This window comes from Ornithorhynchus anatinus, chromosome 20 (assembly GCF_004115215.2).
Source record: "Ornithorhynchus anatinus isolate Pmale09 chromosome 20, mOrnAna1.pri.v4, whole genome shotgun sequence".
Lineage (NCBI taxonomy): Eukaryota > Metazoa > Chordata > Mammalia > Monotremata > Ornithorhynchidae > Ornithorhynchus > Ornithorhynchus anatinus.
The window spans coordinates 14,618,937-14,642,218 of NC_041747.1; the positions used below are offsets into that span (position 1 = coordinate 14,618,937).

A 23,282-nucleotide genomic window follows, 5' to 3' on the forward strand; every position below is an offset into this window, starting at 1 on the left:
GGATCGGGCCGTTTCTTCAGGGCCAAGCTACCAGACTGGCAATCTGACGGCGGACCCTGAAATCTGCGGCCTCCAGGTTCACAGACTAGCCTCAGCTTGGTGGTAAAGGGCCATACGAAGCCTCCACGCGGGGGAAGGAAACCCACAGACTAATCGCCCCCACCAATAAATCTACCTCTGGCAGCTCGAGGAATAAATTCTTATCGCCTAAACACTGTATCGGGGAGACGGGGTGAACGCGGCCCCCCCCGCCGCCGCCGATTCTGCAGTTGAGCTTCCGGCCTTTTGGGAAATGGCGGGGGTTAGCGCATCCGGAGTGCAGCGGATGAGCCTCGCCCTGGGGAAACCACCTACGTGATGACGGTATCTCCCCTGCCAGGTAAGCCTTCATGCTCATGCCATTTTTTAAGACGAATTAAGCGGATATCGCCTCGGAGTGGCGGAAAAACCCTTTCACTCCCTGCCCACCCGCCATCCCCACTTCCATTCCTACCACTGTAGTCATACGTGAGGCATCTTAGAGACCCTTTAACCTCAAGAGTAGGGGTACGTTTTGGAATTAGAGAAAGAGTCGGGCTCCAGCTGGGACCCTCCTTCCTCTGGATAATTCCCAAATCCTTCGCGGAACCTCGTCTTCCTTTAAACAGCGGGGAGAGATACAACTACTTCCCTACCCCTCTGATACCTCTCATAGAGAGGGGTCACGAGAACACTTAATAACCCGCCGACCTTTTCGAGAAGCGCGTAGAATGGCTTCCGGCACCGCCGGCGCTCGGCTCAGCAGGTCCGGAGCGGAGGCGGGCGCGGCTCTCCGATGGATTCCGCACGTCTTTGTAGCTCCGGGGCCGGGGAGATTTGAAACCCGATTTTTCTGACACCCAGATCAAGCATTTCTAAAGGCTGACGGGCCCGGCCGAAAGGCTTCGGATTCTCCTTTGCTAGCCGGGAGGACGATGGATCGGTACCTCCACGCGAAGACGTTTTATTAGAGAGGTGGCTTACCATCGAGAGGAGAGGTGCGTTTTTTTTTTCCTGCGGGCGCCTGTATTTCGCGACGTGCCATTTCTGGAAGCGGAATAGCATTTCTGCCATTAGCCATCGATAGAGAGAGAGGCTGCGTTGGCCAGACTGGGGACCGAGAGCAAACGAGAAGCAGCTCGTTGGGTTTGAAGCTGGTTCTCTCGGCACCGTGGCCGCCGGGGCCTCGTTCAAGGTCGATCTGGGCCTCAGATGAGTAATCAGGGGTCAAAATCAACCTCGCACGATGCCCCAGTAGCCACGATGCTGAGAGATCCGGCTTAAAACATCATCGTTACTGAGCACTATGGGCAGAACTCTGAACTAAGCACCGGGGAGAGTAAAATACAAGACCAGGCGAACAGGTTCCCTGCCCTCAACGAGCTTACAGTCTCCAGGCGAGACAGACGTTAATCTAAATGACTCATTTTTACCCTGTGATCTGTAGGTACGTACATCCGTACGTACGTGCTTCATCCCGCTAATGCTAACTTTCTCAGGAGGAGGAGTTCCAGACCAGGGGGAGGATGTGGAGAAGGTGAGAGAAGCGGCGTGGCTCAGTGGAGAGAGCCCGCGCTCGGGAGTCAGAGGTCGTGGGTTCTAATCCCGGCTCCGCCGCTTGTCAGCCGGGTGACTTTGGACAGGTCACTTCGCTTCTCTGGGCCCCAGTTACCTCGTCTGTAAAAGGGGGATTAAGTCTGGGGGCCCCGCGTGGGACAACCTGATTACCTTGCGTCTACCCCAGCAGCTTGGCGCCTAGAACGCGCTTAACAAATGCCACCGTTTGTCACAAAGAGGAACGGGGTGAGGTGAGAAGGTTTATATTAGGAGAGCGCAGTGTGTCGTTATAGAAGGAGTTGAATGAGGTAAGGTAGGAGGAGGTGAGATGGCTAGAGGTTGAGAGACAGGAAGGAAGAAGGTCACCGAGGCAGGATAGGATCAGCATGCTGGCGGTTTGAATTCTCTTTTTTTTTGAACAAGTGCTCACTACGGTCCGGACACTGTACTAAACACTGGAGTAGATACAAGCTAATCAGGTCGGACGCAGTCCACGTCCCACGTGGGGCTCGTAGGCTTAACCCCCCTTTTACGGAGGAGGTAACCGAGGAACAGAGAAGTTAAGTGACCTCCCCCGGGTCACGCAGCGGACGAGGGGCAGAGCGGAGATCGGAACCCATCCCCTTCTAACTCCCAGGCCCGGGCTTTACCCACTAGATCTCGAGGGAGGGAGTCGGGGCCACGGGGAGTTTGGCCGGAGAGGAAAGGATGGATTTGAATGATCTTATGAAGATGGAACCGACCGGATTTGGAGACAGATTGAATATGTGGGTTGAATGAGAGAGACGGGTTGAGGAGAATCCAAGTTTCCCGGCTGATATCGCCTCCAGGGACGGGAAAAGACGATCTTAAAGCCTTACCGTCGTTGCTCCAGAGGAAGCAGTGAGGCCCGGGGAAAGAGCACGGGCTTAGACGTCAGAGGAAGGACCCGGGTTCTCATCCCGGATCCCCAGCTGTGTGACCTGGGGAAAGTCACTTCACTTCTCTGGGCCTCACTTTCCTCATCTGTAAAACAGGGATTTGATACCCGTTCTCCCTCCTACTTAGATCATGAGCTCCGGGGGGGGCAGAGTTTGGGTCTGACGGCACTGTATTTATTCATTCAATCGTACTTATTGAGCCTTCTGAGCGCAGATCATTGTACCAAGCTCTTGGAAAGTATAATTCGGCGACAGACAGAGACAATCCCTACCCAGCCACAACGGGCTCACAGTCTAGAAGGGGGAGACAGACGATGAAACCAAATAAAACAAGCAGACAGCATCATTATAAATAGAATTACAGATACAAACACAGCATTAATAAAAACGTACATATACACACGAGTGCTGTGGGGCAGGGAGGAGGATAGAGCAGAGGGAGGGAGTCGGGGCGATGGGGAGGGAGGGAGGAGCGGAGGAAATGGAGGGTTCGGTCCGGGAAGGCCTCCCGGAGGAGGTGAGCTCTCAGTAGGGCTTCGAAGGGGGGAAGTGCGCTGGTTTGGCGGATGCGAGGAGGGTGGGCGTTCCGGGCCAGAGGTAGGACGAGGGGCGGGGGGCGACGGCGGGACAGGGTGGGGTAATAATAATGTCGGTATTTGTTAAGCGCTTCCTATGTGCAGAGCACTGTTCTAAGCGCCGGGGTAGACACGGGGTCATCGGGTTGTCCCCCGTGAGGCTCACAGTTAATCCCCATTTTGCAGCTGAGGTAACTGAGGCCCAGAGAAGTGAAGTGACCTGCCCGCGGTCACACAGCTGACGAGTGGCCGAGCCGGGATTCGAACCCCTGACCTCTGACTCCCAAGCCCGGGCTCTTTCCACTGAGCCACGCTGCTTCTCTATCCACCCCCGCCTGAAGCGCGGTGTATGGCGGATAGTCAGCGCTTAACAAACACCGCAGTTAGCAAGGGCCGGCCTCACGCCGTTGATTTCGAGCCTTTGGGTGGGGGCGTGAAAGAGAGAAAAGAGTGCAACCAAAATGGTGGTTCTAGCCTTGCCCTCGGCTGCCAGAAGGTCACCAGTGGACTCCAGAACTGGGGGTGAGAGCTTCCTCCGCCCATGCCCAGAGCTCTGGGAGAGGGAACTGTCTGCACGCCCGCCCTGCCCTCTGTTTATCTGCTCAGGCAGCTGTGGAGATCCACCAGCGCGACAGGACGGGCTGGAGCCAGAGACCCACCGTCGTCAGACGCGTCCCGAGGGGCTGCCCGGGAGCCCCACTGCTTCCGGGCAAGGCGGCCGCGGTCCCGGGGAGCAGGGCCTGAACCTGAAAGCCGGTGCGGCCCCCGGGATGCATCCCCGGACCCCTGACCCCCCCTTCCCTCCGGGCCCCCTGGGCGGTATCTGGACGAAAACCTCCCGGATCGGTCTGAAGCAAAATGATGTTAGCATTTAACAGCTTTATGCAGACAGGGACAGTTTCAGACACCATTTAGGTCTCTAAACGGTTTCAATTTTCCCGGCGTCTCCGGGATTCAGTTTCCATTTCATTTCAGGGTAAGAGATCGTCTTTCATATTTCATCTCCGGCCTCTGACAGGAGAAGCCTTATGAGACAGCGGGCTGGAAGGGCGGGGGGGGGGGGGGCGCGATGTTTTGGACTGTCGTTCAGAAGCATGTTGCAGCTCTGTCTGAAAGGTTTTTTATGTGTATCCCCACAGAAGTATTTCGGTAAAAAGTTAAATTTTGCTTTAGAGCTTGATCCAGACCACTGTGTCTCTCCTGCCTCCCCTAGGCCAATAAAACTCTGTATTTCACTGCAACCTCAATCTGCCCACATTTAAAACTTTAAACTGAGGTTAAGAACTTTCCCCGAATGCAATTCTACCCGGAGTTCTGATTTTCCAACCCGAGATACGTTTCAGAAAACATTTCATTATCCGTAACCGACGACGGCCCTGGGGTGCGTGCCAATCGGTCTCTTGGTCCTTACCTGCAGATGCTTATCGTTCCGGATAATTATGATGAGGGGGTCTCAATTAAATGGTATTTGAGCCTTTACTGTGTGCAGAGCACCTGGGAGAGTACAATACAAGGATACACAGCCACATTCCCTGCCTCCAACGAGCTTACGGTCTAGTCGGTGGTATTTAATCAATGATATTGAGAGAACGTTCCGATTCTAATGAAAACGAACCACGCCATCTTTGACTAGATCGCGCCCTATTGTACGACGGAAGGCTATTTTGGAGGAGTAAATGACTTTTCAGTCCAGAGGAATTCCCCTCCTCACTGCTAAGTCCAGATTCGAAGGATGCCAGGGCGGCGTACTGCCTAGGAAAACGGGGAGGAGGAGTCATAAACTCCGGTTTCTGCTACCCTTACAAGACTCCCCATCCCTGACCCCGCTCAACCAGTACCTGGAAGGGAGAGAAAGAGGAGTATATTAAATAGCCACTCCGGTCAGAATCCTTTCCTCCCCCTACTCCCCGTTCTACACTCACGTAAACGTCTCTCTTTTCTGTTCCCAAGACTCTGAATTCCTTTCCAGCTTGCCTCCCCGCCCCGCCCCACCTCCTTACCTCCCTGCTTTTCTACACTAGCCCAGCCAAACACTTCTCTCCTCTAGTGCCAGTTCACTCTCTGAACCCCGGTCTCGTCTAGCTCACCACCGACCCCTTTCCCACATTCTCCCGCCCCGCCTCCGCCCGCCCCCAGATATGCCAGACTCCTACTCTCCCCACCTTCGAAGACTTAACTAAGGTCACGTCTCCACTAAGAGGCCTTCCTCAGTTCGGTTCTGTTTTCCCCGACTCCCTCCTTCTGTGTTGTCTGTGCAATTGGATCTGCGACTTTTGGGTATTTGGTATTTCCTCCACCTACAGCCCCAGAGCACCTATGTACGTATCTATGAATTGTATATTATAAATGATTTCTACTAAATTCTTTCCCCCCTCCCCCCCCAAACTGCAAGCTTGTTGAGAACAGGGGACACGTCTACCAGCTCTGTTGGATCGTACCTTCTCAAGTGCAGAGTACCGAGCTCTGCCCCCAGTGAGCGCTCAATAAACCCGATTGATTGGAAGCACTCGGGCAAATCCTCCTTTCCTTAAAATTGCCGAATGGGCACTTTGATCCCTCGTCGTTTTATCCCGTAGAAAAAACTGACAAAGGAGATCCTGAAAATCACGCCGGGGGGCAGCCAGTTCCATCAGATGGTTCAGGACTTGAAAACCCTTCTAGCTAATGAAACTTGCTCAGGTGGTGCACGGACCCATTTCCTTTCGGATCGACGGAGTTGCGGGGGTCAGGGCCCCCTCTTCCTTTGCACGCTGCTAATGGGATTCTCAGAAGCAATATCTGATGACAGAGGAGGAGTCAGGAGGGAAGCCGTGTTTTCTGAGCGACGAGGACTCCTTTAATGTAACGCTCTTATCTCCAACAAGTCAGATGTAATCAGAAGCAGGGATTTCAGGAAAATAAAAGCAACCTGTCGAGTTTATTCCTGCAGGATCCAAGGGTGCCTCTTGACTATTTCTTTTCATTTTCCTCTTTGACTGAGTGCCAGACTTTGACCGATTCCCTCCGTTTCTGTTTTTCATCCTGATTTCTTACTTTTCCGTTGTTCCGTACCTTTTTCTTTTAAAATGAGTCGAGGATCTTCCCCACGGTAGGATGAAAGTAAAAGGTTCTGGCATTTGCCATCAGCAGGGCGGATTTTTTCAAAAATTCCCTTCCGTTTCTTCATCCAGAAAGACTGATCGTTAAATAGAGGTTAAAGACCAAGTTTTGCGTGTGAGTAAATCATATAGCTCCGCGTTTCTGTCTGAGGTGCGATGCAAATAAAGCAGAACACTCATTCTGGTGCCCAAAGAACCACTTCTAGGGTTCTTCATGAGTAGTTGCCTTTATAAAATCGTATTCACGTTATAGCTAAGTGGTTAGATTTATTTGTTTGTTTTTTGGTACTTGTTAAGTGCTCACTGTGTCAAACACTGTTCTGAGGTACAAGTTAATTAGGTTGGACACGGTCCCTGCCCTGATACGGGGCCTCATAGTCTCAAGTAGGAGGGATAATAGGACTCTAATCCCCATTCTATAGTTGAGAAAACTGAAGCACAGAGAAGTCAAGAGGCTTGCCCAAGGTTCCGCATCAAGCATTTGACAGAGCAATTGACAGAGATGATTATAAAGCAGGTCCTCTGACTCCCAATTTCACTAGACCACGCAGCTTCTCCAGGCCACGTTGTTTCTCTCATGGGTCTGGTGGGCTCTGAGGAGACCTGAGGCCCCAAAGGGGAACTCTGAGGGGTCTGGAGGGCCTCGGGGGCCACTCTGAAGAGCTCTGAGAGGTCTGGAGGGCTCTTAGGAGTCCTGAGGGCTCTTGAGGTGTGCTCTTGAGAGGCCTGGGAGGGTCCTTGGGGAGACTGAGGGATTTTGAGGGGTACTGAGGGGTGTTGGGGGTCCTCTGAAGAGCTCTGAGGAGTCGTAGGGCCCCTGTGGGGGGCCTGAGAGGCTTTAAGGGGTCCTGAGGAGTCTTAGGGGCCCTAGGGGTATCCGGGGCGTGGGAGGGGGTCGGGGGGAGAAGGGTGCAAGCTGTCCTATGGACCAGGCAGAGATTTCCCCTCTGGGAAAGCAAAGGAGCCATACGGCCCGGACGTCCCCTGCTCCTCCCAGTGAAACAGTGCCAAACAAGCCCGGAGAGGCCGGCCCGGGGCGCCCCGTTGCGTCCGGGGAGCCCACCCCCTGAACGGGACAATACTTGTACTGTGGGCTCCAAAGGGCCTAATACAGCCTTCTGTTCACAGTAGGAAACCACCGATAATGGTGATGACGGAGAAGTTCTAGTTCCCTCGTACTGGGAAGGACGCAATAGTGCCAGAGATGGTACAGAGAGTGGCCGCCAGAGTGATGCCGAGTTGGGGCAGCTTTCTATGAGGGGAAACAAAAAGATCAGGCATCTGCGGTCGGGAAAGATAAAACCTGAGGGAGGACACGGTGAACTCACCCGGTTTCGAAGGCCGTAGCCAACCCTTGTCCTAACTCTCGAGGAAGTCACCGAGGCAGTAGAATCCTAAGAGCAGCTTCCTGACAACCACAAGCGTGGAGGGAATGCAGAGTTTTCTTCACGACCTGGAACGTGGAAGAGACGTCACGGGGCCGCAAAGATACCCCTTCATCACCGCCTGCGGGAAGAAAGCTGGAAGACCTGGGAGCAGCAACCTTTGCGGGGTTTTGCTATTCTTGATGGCCAGAAGGATTCTAATGGGAGCAGCGTGGCTCAGGGGAAAGAGCCCGGGCTTCGGAGTCGGGGGTCATGAGTTCGACTCCCGGCTCTGCCACTTGTCAGCTGTGTGACCGTGGGCGAGTCACTTCACTTCTCTGTGCCTCAGTTACCCCATCTGTGAAATGGGGATTAACTGTGAGCCTCACGTGGGAGGACCTGATTACCCTGCATCTCCCCCAGCGCTCAGACCAGTGCCCTGCACATAGTAAGCGCTTAACAGATACCGACAGTATTGACATTATTATTAATGGGAATCGAGCACAGCGGCAGCCACGGCGGCATTTACCGAGCACCTTCTATGTGCGGTAATAGCCCGGCAAAATCCAATCCAAGTAGAAGACGTGGCCACTGGCCCTTCAGGAGCTCCCAGTCTAGTGGGGGACACCAGAAGACAGAAATTACAAATACCGAGCGAGAAAAAGAGTAGCCGCATAAATACGAATGATACAAACAAGAGTAGGCAAAGAGAAGCACAGACGGACACGCATTTGAGCCGGAGGGGCGGCCGATCAGAGGACGTAGCCGGGAAGGTATCATATAACTGGGGAAAGCCTCTTGGGAAGTTTCTGAAGTTGCGGAGGGATGCGGTAGGGCAGATTTTAACAGAGACGGAGTTCCCTGCAGGAGAACGGTGGGTGTGAAGGGTTGGAGAGAAGAATTTGAATTTTTAATTGGGACGAGTGAAGACTGCAAGTTGGGGCGAAGAGGGAGAAGGAGAGCGGTAAGAAGGAGCCAGGATGCTGAGGGTTTCATCCAAGAGGGAGGATTTTCTCTTTAACGTGGAGAGAGATGGGTGGCCGCCGGAGGGAGGGAGCCATTTTAGGTGATACGTTATGACGATCCAAACTGCTGAAAGTAGGACAGACTGAAGATGGGAGAGGGTAAAGACAGAGAGATCATCCGTGAGGCTGTAGGAGCAGCGGAGGAGATGAGGAGGGCTTCGGCCAGGATGGTGAGCGTAGGGTGAAGAGGAATGGGAGGATCTAGTAAACACGGCAGAGACAAGATTGGCAAGATTTGGAGACAGTGAGCCCCGTGTTGGACAGTGCCGTGAGGCGGGGGGTGACCATCTAAGTGGTTAACCGGTCCCCGGTCGAAGCGGAAAGGGGGGCGGCTACGGGGACCGAGTACTTAGTGAGGGAAGGCTTCTTGAAGGAGATGTGATTTCAGAGAGTTTTGAAGGTGGAGAGAGCGGTGGACTGTCAGATACGGAAGGGGAGGAAGTTCCGGGCCCGAGAGGGGAGGTGGGAAAAGCGAACGCGGGAGCCGCAGGGTCCAAGACGGTCCTCCTCGGTCAACACAGGAAGTGTAAGCACGCATCGAAATCCCTTATGCTCACGACCTTTATTTTTGAGCCAAGACGGACGGGGCTCCAAGGGGTTGAATCAGCCAGCCGAAGCTGCATAAACCGGTCCCACCGTTCCCCGCAGGCCCGGCGCTGCACAGCTATTTAAAGAACCTCGCGGCACCCCGAGTGGGCCCGGCCCCATCCCCGGGGATGATTGCCAAAGCCACCCCCGCGATGGGAATTAACAGCAAGGACGAAGGCGGTTCAGCAGTGGAACTCAGTCGCTACCTGGGAATAAGGCATGTTTTCAATCTTCATTTAGATTCTCTCATCTGCAGCACAGTGGCTTGCCAGTTTTTGACTTTTAAGGTATTTGTTAAGCGCTTACTAGGCGCCAGGCTTCGTCCTAAGCACTGGGGTAAATACAGGTTCATCAGGTTGGACACAGTCCAGGTCCCTTAGTAATAATAATAATAATATAGTATTTGTCAGGCACTTACCATGCGCCAAGCACTGTTCTAAGCGCTTGGGATAGATAGAAGGTAATCGGGTTGTCCCACGTGGGGCTCACGGACTTAATCCCCATTTTACAGAGGAGGAACGGAGGCCCAGAGAAGTTAAGTGACTTGCCCAAGGTCACGCGGCGGTGAAGGTTCCTCCCGAACTCTGTCGGATCTTCCTTATTCACCTGCAACCTCTGCTTCTTTCTGCGGAACTAGCGGAGCATAGGTCAGATGTGAATTCTCACTTAGCTCTCTCTCAGCCTCCAGGAGGGAAATGCTACCCTCCTCATCCAGAAGCAGTTTAGCATCCAGTCCTCCACTCATTCAGTAGTGTTCATTTAGAGCCTAAAAGATAAAAATAAAATCGCGGTATCTGTCAAGCGCTTACTATGGGCAAAGCACTGTTCTAAGCGCTGGGGGATACAAGGTGATCAGGTTGTCCCACGTGGGGCTCACAGTTCTAATCCCCATTTGACAGATGAGGTAACTGAGGCACAGAGAAGTTAAGCGACTTGCCCAAGGTCACACAGCTGACTAGCCTAGGCACGCGAGACGCCGTACTAAGTACGAGGATGAGAATTAGACGTGCTTCCTTATCAGAGGGAGGTTCAGAATCTAAGAAGGTAATAATAATAATATTGGTATTTGTTAAGCGCTTACTACGTGCAGAGCACCGTTCTAAGCGCTGGGGGAGATACGAGGTCATCGGGTTGTCCCACGTGAGGCTCACCGTCTTCATCCCCATTTTGCAGATGGGGTAACTGAGGCCCAGAGAAGTGAAGCGACTCGCCCACGGTCACCCGGCTGACAAGGGGCGGAGCCGGGATTCGAACCCATGACCTCTAACTCCCAAGCCCAGGCTCTTGCCGCTGAGCCACGCTGCTCAAAATCGGAAAAACAATATAAAAGTTCAGGGAACGATAGAGACAATAAGAACAAGAAGGCATTACGGCCGGAGGAGCCGAGTTTGAGGCGGGGCTTCGGCTCCAGTTACTATCCCAGCCACAGCCCCCCTAACTTCCAAGATAACAATAGGAATAGTAACGGTGGGATGAGCCAGGCCCCGTCCTAAACGTTGGGGTAAATCCAAGGTAATCAATCAGGCTGGACACGGTCCTTGCCCCACACAGGGCCCACCGTCTTAATTCCCAGGCTACAGATGAGGTAACTGAGGCAAAGAGAAGTGAAGTGAGCTCCCCAAGGACTCACGGCAGGCACGTGACAGCTGGGAGTAGAATCCACGTCCTTTGACGCCCAGGCTCTCTCTACTAGGTCACGCCGCTTCTCAGAAGTTGAGACGGCCTCACGCTGCTTCCGGTATTTCAGCGGGAACGGTTGGAGAAGAGACTGGTGGGAGTCCCGGAAGGCGTCGGACTGGGCAGTGGTCTCTCCGGGCCGGAGGCCTCAACGGATCAAATCACTGGCTCTGGCCTCCCGCTTCTTCTTCCTGGCGGACCGTAAGTGGCGGTTTGACCTGTAGATTGTTTTTCACTGGACACTGAACCCTTCCAACGTATTAATTACCTGGGCAAAGGACGACTGTGAAGAAATGGATAACGGTTGCCGCCCGCCCGACTCTCTCTCGTCTGCGGGAAAGAGCCCCACCCCTCATCCTCTTCCTCAGATAACTCCAGAGGGAAGATTTCTCCGCTGTTCAAAAGCAGACAGTTTCTAATCACGGGAGATGCTGAAATGGCCAGTTTTGAGAGAGTCCTTAGGAAACAATAACCTCAAAAATGCTTTCCGCCTAAGATTATTACCAGATGGAGTTGATTGCGTAGACTTGCCTCGATAAGAAAAACAGATGAAGCTAAAAATTCTGATTTTATGAATCAGAGTCCTGATTGTGTCAACACATAGGCCTCGTCAAGTGAACCCGACAGTGCCGTGGGCTGATATTAAGGCAGATACGCTTTAGCGAACCAAAGAAATCACGTTCACTTCTCCCCGTAGCAAATTAACTCTATTATATGTATGCATATGTCCATCTATATGTTTATATATTTTGCTGGGAAAGATATTACAATCTTACACCTCCAAGAAACACATCTACTAGGGGAAGAATACTTTTCATTATATTCTACAGTGGGTGCTTTCTGTTGACCATTGCACAGTGTGGAACAGAACCATTTTCTACCGGAAAATGCCAACCATACATTTCTACGGTTCTGATCTTTTCATGAGGCGAGCACATTCCATTACGTGCCGTGGTATCTACAAACACACATTTAGTGAGTTCAGAATACCGATAGAATGCCGCCCAGAGCTTTATTGTTTAGTTATTTATAGCGGTGGGAAGCTATTTGGATTTGGGTCCAAGGATAGTAAATTTTTTTATTAAAAGAACTCTGGGAAAATCGCTTGATTTACCTGAATCCATTGTTTAGAAACCGCCAGCCAGTCTAAATGGTGTGTTTGCTTTCTAAAATAACATCATTGAACGTTTCAAGGGAAACTATAATTTTCCCTTACAAGGCCTCTGCTGGTTGTATTTAACTTAATGAACGCTTTATTTAATCTCTGCACACTGTATATTTAGTTGACCGTCAATCAAAGTGCAGTTGCTAAGGGTCATACGGTTTCTTCGCATCTTATTATATCTGACCCCAGTGATTATTTAAGGGAAAATTGCCGAGTAGAAGGAAGATGGCTGAGGTATAGAACTCCACTCTGAAAAAAGATGTAATTTTCTCTAATTTGGGCCGGGGTCATCCCACGTCAGTCTTTTCGATCGCGCTTATCTGCCCAGGTTGGATTTCACCAGGATGTGTCGTCTTTGAATACGATGAGGTCGTTAGATATCTTCCTTAGTGCTGCGTACATTCGTGTGCACATACATGTGTACATATAGATAGGTATATGAATAGGTATATACGGTCATGTATACATATTTATTACCTAGAATCACATGTATAGAGATAGGTATGTGAATATATATATGTGTGTATCCTATATACATGTGAAGATAGGTAAGAGATATGTACATGTATTATTATATACATTGCTATTCGAAAAAGACGTCACTGATGGCGAAATTCACCTGAAAATGTGAACGTGGCTGAAAAGGCCACAGTTCTGGTACACTGGGCACGCAAAAGCGTTTTCTCTTGTTGTGTTGTTGTGGGTACATGCAGCTAACCAACGGAAAGATGTAGGATGGAACCCAGGAAGCGAGATAACCTAGGAAGATACAGTCTCCAACGATAACCATTCAGAAACATCGGAGAAATAGTCTGTAAAACCCACACGGTTGAGGTCATACCGTTATTTATCCCGGGATAAAAAACCAAAAAGGAACACCCAGCAAATAATAATTCGGAGTACTAAATGACAGCACAGATGATCGGGTATAACATATGTCTTCTTAGGGGTGGTGGCTTGAACGCTTTTAGGGAATCAGAGAATCAGAGAATCGGAGGAATCAGTGTGTAGGTGCTGCATTATTTTAGTTTTCCCTCAGACACAGTGAGGTTTTACAAGAATGAAACCCCGTGTTGTATGTAAGTTCTCTCAGTTCTCCTCTACGGTGTGTACTCTCTTTACTATATGGGAAAACAGCTGACAGCGATTTGCCCATTCAGTTCTTTTCCTCCTACACTTCACAACCGCGTCAGTCGTCTGGAAGACAGATCACTCTCTCGATAAAATGTCCGCCACTCTTCGAGTGGCGTGCACTCCGAAATAATCGATCACAATAAATGCCTCTTGGCGATCAAGATGATATTCAACAGGAAATCATGATATCCCTGTAGATTCTGTAAAACCATGCCCCTTAGATGGCACACAGAAGGCCATAGCAGGGCCTTCAAATCTTTCAGAAACGGTATCGCCGCAGCCTTCTCTCAGGATGGCACCTGGAGCGCTTCCAGGCTCGACTACGGGAGGGAGAGTCAAGCGGAGGCCTGTCCATTCCGTTCCTAGCTCGGGCAGTGGCTAGCGAGTGGCAGGCCATCCGCTACGAGCCCAAACTCGCCTGTGCTGGGCGGCGGCGGCACGGGAGAGAGTCGAGGGTGGAGACTCAGGTTTACCGCGCGGGAGGATGCCGTGGTAAACCGCGTCCGGATTTCTACCAAGACAACGCTAGGGATCCACTACCAGAACGACCGAAGATGGAAATGGGGCGTTCCGGGAGAGATGCGTCCGTGGCGGCGCTCTGGGTCGGACACGACTCGCCAGCCTAAGACGACGAGGGTCCAGCCAGCACCAACAGGCTTCACCTCCTCTCATTCACTCTCGTCCTACCTATCCTCCCCTACACACACACACACACACACACACACGCTCTCCCCAGAGCCAAGCTTCCTTCTGACGGAGCAACTACGACAGATAACCACCACATCGTCAACAATAGTATTTATTGTTTGCAGGGCACTGTAGTAAGGACTTGGGAGAGTACACTGGAAGCAAAAGTCACCATCCCTGCTCTCAAGGAGGTTACAATCTAGTGGGGGAGACAGGCAGACACAAATCTATTTACACAGAAGGGGAACATGGGAAACGGAACAATACAGAACCGAAGAACAGAACAAATAAATAGAATACGCGGACGACTCTATAGGAAAATGCCAGGGATGGCTATATACACACCAGCGAACAGGGTGGCTGCTAGAGTGACATAACTTGGGTAGGGTCAAAATTAATTGGAGGGGGGTTGGTTTTCAGTGGGGCTTTGAAAATTCCCTCTCCGTAGGGAGAGGGAATTCCAGGCCGAGGCCAGGGCCGGAGCAAGCGGGGGGAAATGGGAGTATAGAGAAGGTTAGCTTGGATGGGGGGAGGAGCACGGACAGGAGAGGATGGGGTGGAGAGAGTAAGGCTGTGAGAGGGAGAGAGAAGAGGTGGATGGCTTTGAAGAAAGCGGGCAGGGCTCTGCGCACGGGGCGGGGGGAAATAGATAACACCGGAGGCTTTAGAAAGAAGACCGACCCGGGGAGCCGAGCGAAGTCTAGACTGAAGAAAGACGAGGCGGGAGACGGAGAGACCAATGAGACAGGAAGTGATGAGACTGAACCGGGGCGGTGACTGCTCCAGTTGGGCAGAAGGGGCTCTTCAGGCCAACCCTGTGGAGGAATAGCCCGCAGAGAATGTGAGAGTTAAAGACCGTCTCTCTCTGGGGCTGAATTGTACTTTCCAAGAGCTCGGTTACGGTGCTCTGCCCGCAGCGAGCGCTCGACAAATACGACCGAATGAACGAAGAAAGAATTCAGGATGATCCCAAAGCGGGGAAGTACGGAAGAGTTAGGAGGAAAGATGAGGAATTTGGTTTTAGTTAGGTCGAGTTTAATGCACCGGTCGCGTTATCCATCCACACGGGGAAAACGGAAGGCTGTAAGGCAGGTGAGAGGCCAGGGCTAGTGAGGTAGATTTGAGCGGCATCCGCGGAGAGATGTTACCTGAAGCCATTGAAGCGAGTGAGCTCCCTGACCGAATGAGGGTAGAACGAAAAGAGTTGGAGCCCCAGACAGACTCCCTGCAGTCGGGGAACAGGGAACGGAAGCAGGTCTAGTGAAAGAGACGGAAAATGAGTGGTCGGAGGGAGAGCTGGGTGGATACTGTAACCACGAGACGAGATCAAATTATGTTTCCAGAAGGCGGGAGTGGTCGGGGGGGGGGTCAAGGGCCAGAGTGAGGTCAAGGAGGGGGAGAAATGAGTAAAGGCCACCGCGTTGGGGAAAGGAGGCGTCTGGAGACCGTAAGCTAGCCGGCCAGCACTTCGAAGGCAGGAATCTTGTTGGTTAATTCTACTCTCCCAAGTTCTCAGTACGGTCTCTGCCCAGGGTAATCCAGGAGGGGTCGATTAGCTGAAGCCGGCCGGCTCCGGTTCAAGAAGAGAGTCGGTGGCGAGAACACGGGGGTACGATAGAACCAATTAAAGGAACTTGGCCAGGATTGGGTGCGGGGAGATGGGTGGGAGCGGTAGCTGGAGGAATCCAGAGAAGGCTTCTGGGAGCGTAGGAGAGATGCAGGATGCTTCGAGGCGGAGGGAAAGGAGACAGAGGACAGTAGGAGGTTGAAGAAAATCTGGAGGTGGGGGGGTGGGGGGGGTGAAAGCAAGGTGGGAGAGTTGATATGACTAAAGCCAACATTCGTTGGGCACTTTGAAACACTCCCCACCTGCTGCTGCTCAGCTGAGGAAACCGAGGCACCGATCATTCACGTGACCTGCCCAGAGTCGCACAGCAAGCAGTAGGCAGAGCCGGGATTAGAAGCCAGGTGCTCCCGCTCCCGGGCCCCACTCCTCTTTCCAGGCTCTCTCTCTCACACTCTCTCTTTCTCTCACTCTCTCCCCGTCTCTTTCCCTTGGTTGGACAAGGATAACTGAATTGTTCCCCTTCACTGCCAACCTGGAGGCAATTATTTTAATTGCTTTATTATTTAAAACCACATTCCACAAGTGATGAAACCAAAAAAACCATGAAGAAAACATTTCTCCCTTAGAAAAATTCAGGCCGGATGCATATTATTTAATCCCATATCCGATTCAAATCACAGACACTTTATCTGGGAGTTAACAAGAGCGACGAACTGGTTACATCGGGTCTATCTGGCAGAACATTGAACATGAAATTAACTTTCCATAAATTTGGTTGCCTTGTCTAGATATTTTGAACCAATATCTGCTCCGTCTAACAAACGCATAATCTCCCCTCTCGGACTTCCCACTGGAAAAAAACAACAACGCGGTTCTTCTTTCATTTTAGCCACTTCGCACATTGAGATTTTCCCTCATCTGAACCTTCTATACTGTGAAAAGTTGCTAAATTTCAATGGCGTGGCTAGAACCCGGGCGAGAACGGAGAGAGGAGGTCCTTTTTCAAAAAGTAACCGTTGGAAAACGTCAGAGGAATAGCGTAGTAAACCCTGATGGTAGAAGTTGTATTTATTGAAAAAAATTAAGATTTCGCTAGAAAAGTTTATAACAATAAAGCAACTGAACACTCACTTCGATGCATAAACCTGAATATTACATACCAAGTACAAGACGGTAACACTGGCTTTCTCGTTATTTACATTTTATGAAAGTTGATGCGTAGCCAATGCAAAAAACAATTTAGGATGGAGAATTGTTCCGTTAGAAAAATAATATTCTCAATAAAGCATTCTCAAGGAGATCGATCAACGTTTTAGGCCTCTTTCGATAAGGCAAAAAATCCCTGGAACAGCATATAACTTAATTTACAAAAGACAATAACCGTTTCGTCACGTCGCCGAGCTTTCTTTCGGTACGATTCTCTTCTCACGGGAAAATTACATCTATCTGAAAACAGAACGAGAGATTTTTCTGGAAAATGTCACTTAATGATTTCAGCTACACAGCACAGCCGCTACATCTCTGTAGCTTAGCAACGGCTGCGACTCGATCTCTATGCTTTGATTGGCGAGCCGCTCTCGGATGTAGCGTATTTTCGAATCCCGCTCTTGCCTTTTCGCTTTTCACAGCAGAGAGATCTGCCGACGTTCGAAGCTCTTTTTATTTAGGAACTGGTGCGCGGTTCTGTCTCCGCTCCCCGCACGGGCGAATGCCACAGATGGAACGAAAATCAGGCTCTGATGGCTCGGCAAATGTAGCTTCATGTCCTCACTCCAAACCCGGCTTTCAGATTTTTATGGCCCTGCCACGGTCTAGGAAGGCTGCCTCTCTTCCGGTTCAGCCGTTCGGTCAGGTCGTTTTAATTCCTTCGAAGGCACAGAACTTCCATCTTTTTTCCAGCGTTGCTCCCACGCCCGAGAATTCCTGCTTAAACATCCGTGGCAGCCTCATCAGGAGCATTTCGATTTCATTTGCAGATATCTGCGAGAGAAGGGAGAAAGATCACGGGCAGAAAAGAGTCAAGAGATTGGGTGCGGGATACGTTTTCCGGCACGGACGCGTCGCTTCGAGGGGCGCTGCCGTTTTTTTTTTTTTTAAAAAATGGCGATTGCGAAGCGCTGTCTAAGTGTCAGGAGCTGTTTAAGTCCTGGGGTGAGGTACCCTGGAAGTACCATCGACTTGGATGCCCGCCCGTTATCTCCAATTTAACGCGTCCAAAGCGGAGCCCCTTATCTTCCTACCCAAACCCCGTCCTCCTCCTCCCATCCCGGTAGACGGCACCACCGTCCTCCCTCCCTTGAATCCTCTCGGTCATTCAACCCACGTATTCGATCTGTCGGTCCGTCCCCCCTTCACGACGTCGCTAAAATCCGCCCTTTCCTCTCCATCCATAGTGCTACTCCGTCGATACAGTGGCTCACCACGGCCTCCTCGCTGACCTCCCAGCCTCCTGTCTCTCCCCACTCCAGTCCCTACTTCATTCTGCTGCCCCGATCGTTTTTCTACGGAAACGTTCTGGACGCATCAACCCCGCTCCTCGAAGAACTCCAGGGGTTGCCCATCCACTTCCATATCAAACAAAAGCTCCTCTCCGCCGGCTTTAAGGCAGTCCACCGTCTTACCCCCTCCCACCTCACCTCGCTCCTCTCCTTCTACGACCCAGCCCACGCACTTCTCACCTTCTCACTGCGCCCCCAGCTCGCCCGGCTCGCCGCCGACCCCTAGCCCACGTCCCGCCTCTGGCCCGGAACGCCCTCCCTCCTCTAATCCGACACACGATCGCTCTCCTCCGCTTCAAAGCCTTATCGAAGGCCCGTCTCCTCCAAGGGGCCCTCCCAGACTAAGCCCCTTTTTCCTCATCTAATAAGGATGTCGGTATTGGTTAGGCGCTTGCTATGCGCAGAGCACTGTTCTAGGCGCTGGGGTAGATACAGGGTAATCAGGTTGTCCCACGCGAGGCCCACAGTCTTCATCCCCATTTTACAGAGGAGGGAACCGAGGGACAGAGAAGCGAAGTGACTTGCCCACAGTCACACAGCTGACAAGTGGCAGAGCGGGGATTCGAACTCATGACCACCTGACTCCCAAGCCCGGGCTCTTTCCACTGAGCCACGCTGCTTCCCTCATCTCCCACTCCTTTCTGCATCGCCCTGACCTGCTCCCTTTGATCTTCCCCGCACCCAGCCCCAAAGCACTCGTGAACAGATCTGTCATTTTATTTAGCCCTTTGCTCTTCCCAGCCCCACCGCAATATTCCCTCCCAGCCCCACAGCGCTTGCGTACCTATCTGTAATTTTATTTATTTGTTTTGATGCCGGTCTGCCCCGCTTCTAGACTGTAAGCCCGGTGCGGGCAGGGAATGTCACCCTTTATTGTTGTATCGTACTTCCCCAGGCGCTCAGTACAGCGCTCGGCGCCCAGGAAGCGCTCAAGAAATACGTAGGAATAAATGAGAGGAAGGAACGGACTAGTGGGCCGGAGACTTGGGAACCCGGAGTTCTAATCTACCACTGGCCTGCTGGGTGACCCTGGACAAGTCATTTAACTTCCCTATTTCTCAGTTTCCTCACCAGTTAAATGGGAATATTAAATAGCCGTTCTCTCGTCCGTTTAGACTGCGGGCCCTAGGTCAAGGACAGTGGCGGTGTCTGACCTGTTTACCTCCTCGTACACTGTTTGGCAGTTAAGAAATACCACGGTTATCACTGTGTCTTTAGTGATGACCTCGAGGGGGTTACAATCGAACAAATTTTGCCCCCGGGGAAAAGAGCCCAAGCGTACGGTCTGGTCAGAAGCGCCACGGTCGGAGACGTAAAGTTCGCCAGCGGAAACGGAAACATTTATACGAGATACGCAGTGAAGGGTAGCGGAGGTGGATGGCGGGACCGAGGTTGGATGGGTAGGGGGAGGTGATCTGGGAAGGCTTCGTGCCGGAGGTGGATCATTAACTGTGATCGTACGCAATCTGGGAAGGCTTCGTGCCGGAGGTGGATTGATCATTATAATCGTACGTAATCTGGGAAGGCTTCACGCCGGAGGTGGACTGATCATCATAATCCCTTGAAATCTGGGAAGGTTTCAGGTTGGAGGTGGGTTGATAATCACAGTGGTACTGTAGCACTTCAATCAGTCGATGGTATTGCCTGCCGTGTGACCCTGGACAAGTCATTGAGCCTCTCAGTGCCTCGGTTCCTCTGCAAAATACGCGTTCTCCTCCTGAAACTGTGAACCCCAGTGGGCCCGGTGCTTAGCATAGTGACTGGCACATGGCAAGTGGTTAGCAAATACCGCAGTCATCATTGCTATTATCATTATTATTATTATCGATTGAGCACCTACTCTGTGCTCTACTAAGCGCTGGGGAAGGTACGACAGAGCAGGGTCGGGAGGCGTGATCCTGGAGGAGCTTACATTAGTCTTGTCTCCAGAAATGAAGGGAGAAGATGATACTGCAGGTAGGACGAATTTAGGGTAAGGTGAAGAACGCCGGCTCCCATCGCCCCTTCCCGTAGCATCATAATAATCACGCTGGTACTTGTTAAGCGCTTACCACGTGCAGAGCACTGTCCTAAGCGCTGGGGTAGATAAGGGTGATCGGGTTGTCCCACGTGAGGCTCACAGTCTTTCACCCCCGTTTTGCAGATGAGGTCACTGAGGCCCAGCGAAGTGAAGCGACTCGCCCACAGTCACCCAGCTGACGAGTGGCCGAGCCGGGATTCGAACCCATGACCCCCGACTCGCAAGCCCGGGCTCCTTCCCCTGAGCCGGGCTGCTTCTCTATGTTGGTATTCGTTAAGCGCTTACTACGTGCCGCGTACTCTTCTAAGCGCTGGGGTAGATAAGGGTGATCAGGTTGTCCCACGTGAGGCTCACGGTCTTAATCCCCATTTTACAGATGAGGGGACTGAGGCACAGAGAAGCGAAGTGACTCGCCCCCAGTCACACAGCCGACGAGCGGCCGATCCGGGATCCGAACCCATGACCTCTGACTCTCAGGCCCGGGCTCTTTCCACTGAACCACGCTGCTTCCCGTAGGATGGAACTTGTCCCTTTCACCAAGTGAAAGGATAATAAAAATACTGAAAACGACGGCCATGACGACAGTGTTTTCCCTTCAGTGCCTACCGTGGATCGATCCCTCTAATAATAATGTTGGTATCTGTTAAGCGCTTACTATGTGCGGAGCACTGTTCTAAGCGCCGGGGTAGACACGGGGGAATCAGGTCGTCCCACGTGGGGCTCCCGGTCTCAATCCCCGTTTTACAGATGAGGGAACTGAGGCACAGAGAAGTGAAGTGACTCGCCCACAGTCACACAGCTGACAAGCGGCAGAGCGGGGATTCGAACTCGTGACCTCTGACTCCAAAGCCCGTGCTCCTTCCTTCCACTGAGCCACGCCGCTTCTCCTAATAAGAGAATCTCCTGATTCTCTAATAAGCGCTGGGGTAGATACAAGAAAATCAGGTCTCGCGGGGGTTCACGGTCTAAGCAGGAGGGAGGGTGGGTATCGAATCCTCAGTTTGCCGACGACCGGGAAGTTCAGTGACTTGCCCGAGGTCACCCAGCCGACAGGGGCCGGGTAACGAGTGAAAGGTCACATTTCCCTCGGTTAGGTGCATAGCCGAAACGACGGCGTGGACGGGACCAGGGGTCCTCGGAGGCTGAGACCGGCTCGCTACGGAGCGGGCGTAGAGCTTGTGCGAGGCCGACGTTTTCCGAGATCCGCTTGATCTACTTTTTGATTTACGGCCCGCGTCCCCTCGGCCGGGCCTCCGGGCGCACGCGAGGATTGACGACGAGAGGACATAAATCTGCCTCATTTCCCGGCTTGTCCGGCCGAACTCTCGGCATCGGTCAGGCGACAGAACGCCTCAATCGAACGATCCTTCCACCGGGCCCGGGAACCGACGGCTCCGGTTCTCCACAAGACCGAGGAGGGGAGCGAATTCCGGAAGGCCGAGGCCCCCCTACTTTAAGCCCTTCACTGCTCAAATTGGGATATTACCAGTTGGCAAGGCCTAGTCGACAGCTGTCGCGTGGTGGGCAGGGAATGCGTCCGTTTATCGTTCCGTCGTACTCTCCCGGGGCGTAGTACGGCGTTTCGCACACGGGTAAGCGCTCGGCAAATACCGCCGAATGGAAGGACGGATGAATCGATACCCACCCTCCCTCCTGCTTAGACCTTGCCCATCTCCTCCTCCTCCTCCTCCTCCCCCTCTTCTCCCCCGGCAGCTGCGGATGGACGCCGGCGTACTCGCGTTCCCCCGTCTCCCCGGTGGCCACCGTGCTGGCTCCCGCTAAAGACGGGCGGGGACCGGGCGGGAAGTGCAAGTCTGCTACCGGCATCGTCCGAATGAGGTGCCGCACGCCACTGGCTTTTAAAAGAGCGACAGTGACTCGGAGGACCCAAGCAGGGGAGGGGCTCGGCTAGGAGTCCGGAGGGGAAGGAAAACTACTCAGGAAAAGCCGGAACAAAATGGCGCGAGGATAGGGGCGAGTTGACCTCCCTGCGGCGACTGGACCTAACGCGGGGTTCCTGGGCCGTGTTGGTAATTCATTAAAATCGCGATTACGGTATTATGTGTCGTGATCGCTCAGAACCGGGGTTAAACCTGTAATAATGCGCTGTCCTGTTGGACGACTACAACGGAAGCATGAGATGATGATAGAAGTAACGATTATTTGTTAAGCGCTCGCTACGTGCCAAGCACCGCTCTGCCTCCAGGGAAACTGCCCTCCGCTGGGGGAGACGAATATAGAAGGATTCACCAACAGTGACAAGCAGCACAGAGAAGTCGAGTGACCGGCCCACGGTCACCCAGCAGACGAGTGATGGGGCTGGGATTAGAAGCCAGGGACTTGAGACTCCCGGGCCCGCGCCCTCACCATTAGGCCACGCCGCCTCTCGCGGAGAATGCCTCTCTGAGACCGAGCTGTTCGTCTTCTTTCCGAAAACTACCCTTCTTCTTAATTTCCTACCTCAGTCAGTGACCCTCCCGTCACCCCCGACCAAGACGTCTGTAATCTCGGCGGCGTCCTCGATCCCTCTCTCTTTCAACTCCCATTTCCAATCCGCTGCCGATTTCTAGCAGTTCTTCTACACAGCCTGTCAGTTCCACCTCAATCGTTCATTCAGTAGTATTTACTGAGCGCTTGCTCTGTGCAGGGCACTGTACTAGGCGCTTGGAACGGACCAATCGGTAACAGGTAGAGACGGTCGCTGCCCTCTGACGGGCTCACGGTCTAATCGGGGGAGAAAGACAGACGAGAACGATAGCAGTAAAATAGGATCGAGGGGATGAACGTCTCATTAAAACAATAGCAACTAAATAGAATCAAGGCCACGTGCATCTCATTAACAAAATAAATAGGGTGATGAAACTATATACAGCGGAGCGGACGAGCACGGTGCCGAGGGGATGGGACGGGGTGGGGGGGGCAGAGGGAAAGGGGGGAAAAGAGGGTTTGGCTGAGGAGAGGTGAAGGGGGGCGTCGAGGCAGCAGAGGGAAAAGGGGAGCTCGGAGTGGGAAGGCCTCTCGGAGGAGGTGAGCTCTAAGTAGGGTTTCGAAGAGGGGAAGAGAGTCAGTTTGGCGGAGGCGAGGAGGGAGGGCGTTCCGGGACCGCGGGAGGACGCGGCCCGGGGGTCGACGGCGGGACCGGGGGACGGCGAGGAGGCGGGCGGCGGAGGAGCGGAGCGTGCGGGGCGGGCGGTGGAAAGAGAGAAGGGAGGGGAGGCAGGAGGGGGCGAGGGGACGGACGGCCTCGGAGCCTAGAGTGAGAAGTCTCTGTTTCGGGCGGAGGTCGACAGGCGACCGCTGGAGGTTTTTGAGACGTGCCCAGAGCCTTTCTGCAGGAAGATGAGCCGGGCCCTCCTCCACCTAAGCTCCGGACCTAACGTGAACAGGCA

General features: G+C 52.7%; 1 protein-coding gene and 1 non-coding gene across 5 annotated transcripts in view; both read right to left on the minus strand.

Moving 5' to 3' along the window:
• Nucleotides 1-221: 221 nt before the first annotated feature.
• On the minus strand, nt 222-387 carry LOC114805962. The gene has a single exon (XR_003754093.1). It is a non-coding gene; the product is annotated as a U1 spliceosomal RNA (small nuclear RNA).
• Nucleotides 388-15,907: 15,520 nt separating this feature from the next.
• ENOX1 (ecto-NOX disulfide-thiol exchanger 1) overlaps nt 15,908-23,282 on the minus strand; it is a 420,263-nt gene continuing 412,888 nt past the window's right edge. For all 4 annotated transcript variants that reach the window (XM_039914912.1, XM_039914913.1, XM_029048127.2 and 1 more), the window contains one exon: nt 15,908-17,355. In XM_039914912.1, the coding sequence (XP_039770846.1) occupies nt 17,224-17,355 (132 nt within the window). In that variant the 3' untranslated portion in view covers nt 15,908-17,223. The remainder of the gene's footprint in view (nt 17,356-23,282) is intronic.